The sequence below is a fragment of the Parasteatoda tepidariorum genome, chromosome 3, assembly GCF_982258835.1.
Source record: "Parasteatoda tepidariorum strain Cologne lab strain chromosome 3, Ptep-v5.0, whole genome shotgun sequence".
Classification (NCBI taxonomy): Eukaryota; Metazoa; Arthropoda; class Arachnida; order Araneae; family Theridiidae; genus Parasteatoda; species Parasteatoda tepidariorum.
The window spans coordinates 34,382,903-34,391,409 of record NC_141757.1 but is presented as its reverse complement, the minus strand read 5'-3'; the positions used below and the strand labels follow the sequence as shown (position 1 = coordinate 34,391,409).

At 31.7% G+C, this 8,507-nt stretch overlaps 1 protein-coding gene across 1 annotated transcript in view; it reads left to right on the top strand.

Moving 5' to 3' along the window:
* The first annotated feature begins 226 nt into the window (after positions 1-226).
* The window catches only part of ninaC (STKc_myosinIII_N_like and MYSc_Myo21 domain-containing protein ninaC), a 171,473-nt gene continuing 163,192 nt past the window's right edge, over positions 227-8,507 (top strand). The window contains exon 1 of the mRNA XM_043046374.3: positions 227-827. Within this exon, the coding sequence (XP_042902308.2) occupies positions 653-827 (175 nt within the window). The 5' untranslated portion in view covers positions 227-652. The remainder of the gene's footprint in view (positions 828-8,507) is intronic.

Genomic DNA, 8,507 nt, shown 5'->3' with positions numbered 1-8,507 from the left:
AAAATTTTGCAAAAAACCTGCCAAACTTTCCACGTTCCTCATCCATATCCTTCTTGTTTCAAATAGTTCTTAATTTAAAAATAGTTTTTTTCTGATCGAAGCTTATGATAATGATCCATATAAATTCAAATGAAGCCATTTGTGAACCGTCCCTAATCCATAGAAGGAGAGAAAAGAAGAAGCCATAGTTTGGACCTAATTGTATCACCAATTGGAATAATCCGACAGCTCCGCGTGCTTGCAAAACAAGGGCTCCTGGGAGTGAAAGTGCACCGAGAAATGACCTCTCCTCACCCAATCATCAGATCTCCCTCAGGTGGAAACACAATCCAAGCGTCTAATTAGTGCGAATGATCAGCGAATCATTAACAGGAGCCAGTCTGTCTGCTGGCATTCAATTAATTATACAAAAGCCGTAAACAATTCTTCCGCCGTCTTTGGCATGCAATTAACTTCATATAAACGACATTGCTGATTTTTGTATGGACTTAATTTATCCTTAAAACCTTTTCAACTCTGAAGGAGCGAAAAAAAGAAAGAGAATAAGAAACAAAGGCAAACAGAGGGAGTTTAGTTCCAGAACTGATTTAATACTCAAGTGTCCCCAGGAACTGTAAATTTGATTCCAGAGTGGAATACTTTCTTCCAAAAGATGCTTCAAGATCCGAAAGAATCTTCTTGTTCCACGAGGAGGAAATCCATGGACCCAGTCAGTCAGTTTATGCACCTGGAAGAGTTGCCCACTCCAGGGAGTAGATTTGAGCTGCAGGAGCTTATAGGCGTTGGAACTTGCGCCAAAATTTACGCCGCTTTCGATAAACAAAAAGGTAAGAAATGCCTTACTTTAAAAGAATGCTTTTAGAGCTAAAAAGTAGGGAAGTGTTTTTTTTTCTATCGTTTATTTTTTGGAGAAGAATTCAGAAAGTGTTTACTTTAAGAAAAAAAAATTGAAAGAGCCAAAGAGTAAGGTATAGATAGGTACAAACTTTGCTAGATTTATAGATAAAATATAGTATTTGTTCCAGTTTTAAAATTTATTTTGAAAATAAAATAGTCTAGAAAATTATGCAAAAGTTATTTCAAAGGCTATGTAGCATTTTACTCATTAAGTTATACACACTATTTGGAAATGAAAAAAAAGGCAGAAAATTTTAATGTAAAGTTAGTTTTAAATGATTTCACTCTAAAACATTTGTAATTTAATACCGAAACTAAAATATTAATAGAGATTCTATAAATGCATTTATACAATAGTGCCATTTTTGTTTCTATTTTAAAGCCAATATTAAAAAAATGGCTGAAAACTCACATTTCAGTTCATAGTGACTATAACATTTAACAAATACAGTTGTTCGTGCTACTTAGAAAGCAAGTTTATGTGAGAATTTTGAAAAATAAAACTTTTCATATTTTTTCTTCTAGAATATTTCCTAAATTTACAATGACTTATAAATGATTAGCAAAACTGATACTTTTCATTATTATTATGTTACTTTATGTTATTTTATGTGAAGGTTTTAAGAACTCGCTATGTAACGTTAGATTCTTGAAATCAAAATTTCGACTCCTAACTAACTAAATAGAAGCTCATATTTCAGAATCATTTTTGTGTCTGATGGACAAACATATTTCAGTAGTTTTCAGAGAACTGTAATCAGAGTTTGTCGCTATTTTATTACCAGATAGAGTTTATTGTCAATCAAAAATCCGATCAATTTTTATAATCGTTAGGGAACTTAAATTTTATCTGACAGTACAATGATAAATTAAACACTATAAGTACAAATCACGAATAAAAGACGGACCACCCTGAATAACTTTTGATCTAATGGTCGGATTCTCACCCCAAAATATAATTAGTATCCGCAATCTGGTAAATATGGTCCCCATAGTTTGATCAAGAGGGCGCTCCAAACTATTTCTGACCAAACTCCTGAACTATTTTTAAGAAGACCCGACTAAACAATTGGGACCATATTTCCCATTCTATAGTTTTAAAATTTGGGGCTCAGAAATCCGAATCCGTCGAAAAAAGGCATGTTTATTAAGAGAAAGTACGTTTCTGTTTCTGATTTCGTAATTTAAAATATCGTCGGCACTTATTAATTAGCAAGTTTAAGGTCACCTCCGCAAGCCATTAAGAATGAGTCCTAGAACGTGTAAATCCAATCATTAGATCAAAAGTTATTCAGGGTGGTGCATTTTTTTTCATCGCACTGTACACATCGTCATTTATCGCCAAGTAAAATTTATAAGCAATCGAAATTTCGACTACTTTACGAATATCTAGAGTCATGTTCTCAAATATTTCGGTTGTGTAATTTTAAATGATCGACCTACTTTTAGCTGAAAACCGATGCGCAATGAATAAATTCCATGAGCATTAAGGTATGATATCAACTAACGAAAACCTGTTAATTATTTCAAAAATATGTGATTGTTAAAATTCCATAACTGTTTTAAAAATATTTAATGAATGAATTTTTTTTCGTCCTATCGTTTTATAAATATCAGTCATAAAATTGAGTTTTATGCCAGAGATAAGTTGAAAATGAATGGGCTGAATGATAGTTGTGGTTAAAATAAAACGGAAAATGGACGGAATTAGAGTTGAGAACAAGAAGCGTCCATCAGAAAAACATACTTCTTAATATCTGCCTTTGGTTAATTTCATTCGTTGCGAAGGATTAATACAATTTTTCATGGATACGTATTCTTTACATATTTCATTCATTGTACTGTTATTATAAAGAAACAATTTTTGTTAATCTTCCTTCTAAGCATTGTAATTGAATAATTTCATGAAACTAACCAAAATATTAAATAAATAATAATTATTTGGATTTCAATTTATTACAAGTTTTGAAAATAAGAGCTTGTTGAAAAATAAGTCATAATTCTCGGAATCCCAGTGTATTCTAGAATTGGAATTCCCTTTGGAATACTAGAGTTCCACAAAATACTGTTGATTAATTGCTGATCTAGAGGATTCAAATTACTTAAATTGCCTTAATTAAAATGTACCGAGTGAACTGAAGGCTTCTTAAAAATAATTCAGGTAAAAAGAATAAGTTTAAAGTAAACCAGTGTCTATGAAATGCTTCCTATGAAATCCTTCGTATCGGTATATTCCATTGCACTTATTAAGTTTTAAAAAATTTCCCTTCCACAAAAAATGCAGTCAGATGCCGAAAAACAGGACGATTAAGATAAGTGAAAATCTCAACCATAAGAACTGAAAATAATATTATTAATGATTGAAAGAAACCAACGCCACTAAGCCATTCAAAACCAGCGAAGAGTGACAGAAGCACTTTCCCAAGCCCGCACGTGTCCTTACGAATACGAGATGTTATGCGAGATCACATCTGTTTGATCTTGGGCATCTGGAGTCAGAAAGGCTATTTTTCTTACATGATACCGAAGGCCATGAACGGAGAATAGCATGATCGCGTATGACCACGTCACGGTCTTGAACTAATTAGAAAAACTCTAAATAAACACTAATTCGTGGCTTCATTTGCAGAGTAGAGAGAAGAAAAAATGGACTGTCATGTCTGCATGCCACCTACTAACATTCAATTTTGAAATAATCTAATGATTCGCTCAGGCTCATTGTAATAAGTCTAGCGTAAATTCAAGCTGATTGAATCCTTCTTTGAGTATTTTGTAATAAGCTTAAAGGTAACTGTACACATTGCAACAAGCCTAAAATTATAGATTGAAATTGCTGTTGTTATTTGCTATTAACCTAACGCATTGCAAAAATCCTGCAAGCATTGCAACTCTCTATTGCAATTTTGTATGGTTCGTAATGTAAGAGAGGAAACAACAATAAGCCAATAATCAATCAGCTAAAACCAGACACATTATTTTAAAACTTTCTATTTCGCTCTCATAAATTAGCAAAAATACTCCCCTATTTCATGGAGTTATAGCAATGCTACATTTTATTTTTAGAAGGAGTTTCTAATACCCTGAAAAATTCCGTTACCTTACCTTGTAGAGGTGAAAAATAACTTTCGCTCCTCTTTTTATGGACCTAGATATCGGAGTTGTGTGCTCTGGTCAAAAAGTTTGCCGAGAAAAAAAATTTTCAATTTTGTTAGAAGAATTCTTTTTTGCTGTTTGATAGAAAGAATTTGATCGAAAGGAAACCCAGCAACTTTTTGGAAGGAAAAAAAAAACATTGTGAGTGTCATTTTACAGTGGGGAGATCTTTGCACCCTGTATAAACCAAATACATCATGTATCAAAAAAGTTGATATTCAACTATATATTTAGAGAAAATATTTATTTTCCAGAAGGCCATTTTATATTATTTATGTTCCATAAGTTAAGAATTGAAATGGTTATATTTTGTTTTAAATATTAGTTATATTTTATAGAAGTTTAAGGTATTATTTAATATAAATTTTGATTTATAGTTTCCAGAAATACCTGTAGTGGTGATCATCCCAATACTTAGTTCATTGTTTTATAAAATTGATTTGCAAATATTTCAATTGTTATCCTATAATTCAATATATATATATATATATATATATATATATATATATATATATATATATATATATATATATTGAAGAACCATTACATTATGACCACCCTCCATCTATAACAATGGGCTCGCCCAGGTGGTTTTCATGGTTTCTCTCCTAGGAACAATGTTTTCATGGGGCACAATAGGACCCATAATTCTCATAGAACAATCACTGACGTCTGTAAGCTACTTAAACATAGTCCAGACCAGGTTCACCCATTCATGGCAACAGTTTTTCCTGAGAGGGATAGTGTTTATCAATAAGGTAATGCACCATGTCATAAGGGTCAAATCGTCATGGATTGGTTCGAGGAACAATCCAGTGACTTTCAAGTCATGTCTTGGCCCCCAAATTCACCTGACCTTAATCCAATCGAGCATTTGTGGTCCTACTTGGAAAACCAAATTCGTACTGCCACGCTATCCCCTCGCAATGTGAGGGAATTGCAGGACCAGTTGGTGAGCGTTTGGTACCAGATACCTCAGACTACCTATCAGCACCTTGTGGAATCAATGCCACGGCGGGTGCTAGCAGTTTTGAGAGCTAAAGGTGGTCCTAAATGTTATTAGCCGGGTGGTCGTAATGTAATGGCTCTTCTCTATAATGCTCTCTCTCTCTCTCTCTCTCTCTCTATATATATATATATATATATATATATATATATATATATATATATATATATTCTTTGCAAATGTCCTAAATGACCAAACAGTTAAAGTCATTTCAATTAGATATTATTAGATATTAAAATCCGTAGTACACTTATAACATTTTCTATGGTATTCATAGATGTGCTTTATTATACTGAAAAGAAAGTTATTTCAGAGTTTTAGTGGGAAATAAAATTCAACTTTTTCGATACAAAAAATGGACTTTAATCATTCAAATATTTTCCATTCCATTCGATGACCTTTGGCTACCTTTCTGGTAGCTTCAAGATCTCGCACGTGTTAGAACTTCTGGTCCTTATCTGCGAAAAGTTCAAATTCCAGCAATAATCCAAATGCTGGAATTCCAGGAATAAATTCAAATTCCAGCTTTCAGCTCATAGTTATTACTGGAATTTTTACTATTTACAAAATTCCGTAAGCTAAGAAATAAATGATTATCAGATGGAATATGAAGGAATCGGCTGCACTTCCCGGTTATACTCCGATAATTTTGTGAGGTCTCTCATTTTCATGGTTGAATACGATTCTTTTGATTTACAAATCTCTTGGGGAAAAAAACTTTTGATATTACGTAGAGAATGTAGCAAATATACACAGTGAATAACGGGAAAAAGAAGGGAATAAAATACGGAAAAACAAGATAATGATTGGAAAATTAGAGATTTTGGATCTAGATAAAATGAGTCAATAATAATACTGAAAGTTTTTGTTTTATATTAGCTTAGAGTGAAACTGATCAAAGTCGATGTTTGTTCTTTTTTTTAATTATGAAATAATGTTCAGTGGATCACTCATTCGACAGATCAGCGAATGCATTAACCGCCGAATTTGCAAATAAATAAAAAATACACAATTTGCTAATGAATAAACAGTTATAAATATATAAGTAAAAACAATAAATTAGGATTATTAGTAAAAACTTGCCTTTTTAACAAGCTAGCTTAATCCTTTATAAAGAAGTAAGTTAAAAGAAGTTAACTGATAGATAATTTGTTTTTAATTTTTAACTTTATTATATGCGTCAAATTTCTTTATTTTCTCAAAATGGCATAGGAAAATCAGGAATATTTTTCCGATCCTTTCACGCAATAAATACTTCATGATAATAAGATAGATTGCGTTAGTTTCGTTTACATGGTTTAGCAATAAAGCATGTTTTTGTATAGAAAAAAAATTACAAATCGGAACCTTCTTTTACAAAATAATTGCTTGTAAGTGCTAAGTTTCTGCAATGATTTTTCCCTTTATATTTCTTTTTTAAGGGCTGAGTTAAATACATCACCATTTTCATTGAATTTCAAATTTAAAAAATTAGCAAACATTGAGAAACAAAACTTCAATTTAAATAGCTCTGGTGGCTCAGGGGATAGTGAGCTCGCCTTCTCTTTGCTCTTTAGCTGCAGGCATCTTAATGGATAGTATGAAAACTTTATGGGCAGTTCAACCATTTGAAAATAGAATAGCTGCTGTCCCTGTCCAAGCAACATGTGATATGATTTTGTCTTTATGCCGTTGATGATAATATAAACATTTAAAAGAAATAGTTTTTTCTGATTCCTCCAGGTCCGTCAATGCAACGACAGGCAAGTCAGTAGTTTCTTTGTAGAAAAATATAACTATCTCATTTCTTCAACAATGCTTAAAATTAAGAGCTCTCGAGAAACTTGTGAAGAATTACTAGCTCTAAGAATATTCAATAAAATTAACTTAATAGGTAAAATTAAAATTCGCAAAACTAAAATTGGCCATATTCTTGAAATCGATAGCATCGTTTACCATCGGCTCAATTGGTGGAAACACTTCCACATTAAAAAAAATTACTCATTGAAAGAACTTACACTTTCAGCGAGATTCTCACAATTGTAAACTTTGTAAACACCTGGATACCTATGTATAATACTCAAGATGCAGGCATTTTTTTTTTTTTTAAATTTACAATGATATCTAATAGTAGCTTTTTTATGCTGTTCTAGAACATTTTTTTTTTAAAAATGTGCAAAGAAGTTGTACCTTTTCTAGTAAATGGGACCTCTTTATATTTTAGCCGAATTGTAAGAACTATTGAAATTTCTTTTCCCTATCAAGGGTTAACAGGCTTTTAGATAGTAAAAGAAGCGTCCGTTGGGACATTTCTTTTCTACAAACAAACGTATCCATTAATTACTTAACGGCAAGTTCTCCAAGCTACTTCTGTCTTTGTCTTTCTCAGCTATATCAAACTGCTCTAAACTTATTTTATAAGTTCCATAGTCTCAAATTTCTTAGTCTTTTTAACTCATGTACTGCATAAATTTTTACGAGAGTAATTTTTATCGCAAGAACTGGTGATTGATTTTTTTTTATTTTTCTCTTCTATAGAATGCAAGTTAGAATTTTTATTTTTCAGAAAAATTTATCTTTTTCTCTCGGATGATAGGGCAAACTAGTTATGTCTAAGCCAATTGCGAGCCCTCATCTCAAAATGATCTGAACATTCGATAATTATGTAAAGCCATTACGAGTGGTTGCAGAACAACAGCGAGCAGGGGAGGGATTTATTTTGTAAAAAAAAACTTGTACAGTGGCGATCTAGTAAAGCGCCTGTTCGAAGAAAATAAAGATAACCAATGGGGGAGAAACAGCACTCTATATTCAAGCAATACACTCAAATCTCTATAGCGGTCATTTTGACCGCAATGGTCGTTCTAGAAAAATCACCTTTTTTATGCATTTATAATATATTCTAATGCAATTTTACTTTAATGCTTTTAATGATCTCAAAATGTTAGTAAAAATCGCGAAAATCAAATAGAACTTATTGCCTCTCAAATTTGCTTTGCAGTCAAAATGACCACTCCAGTTGTTCTAGCGTTAAAGTTTATATAAATTTTGCAATTTTAAAATTGTTTATTAATAGAATACCGAATTTGTATTTCGTAATAAAATTTTATTGTCTTGTTATTCATTAAAGATAGCTTAAAATTATTTAAAATGATTTTCATTTTATTTCATAAGGACAAAAATATCTTTGTTCCTTACATTTATTTTAAATACAGATATTAAGAAATTTCAAAACTTCCCTCTTAGACTCTAATATTATTTATAAGAAGAAGAAGTTTATTCGATCTTTTTCTCAATTTTCGATTTTCCTCAACTCTTGATTTACTTTTAAGATAAAAAATTAAAATTACCCGTGTGCCCCGACTTTCGCAAACAAGTAGGGCAAATATTTAGAAACACAAAGTCATAGATAGAACTTTTTTTACACTTTGTTTCACTAGACTAAGGCTGATCACGCTATATTAAATATCGA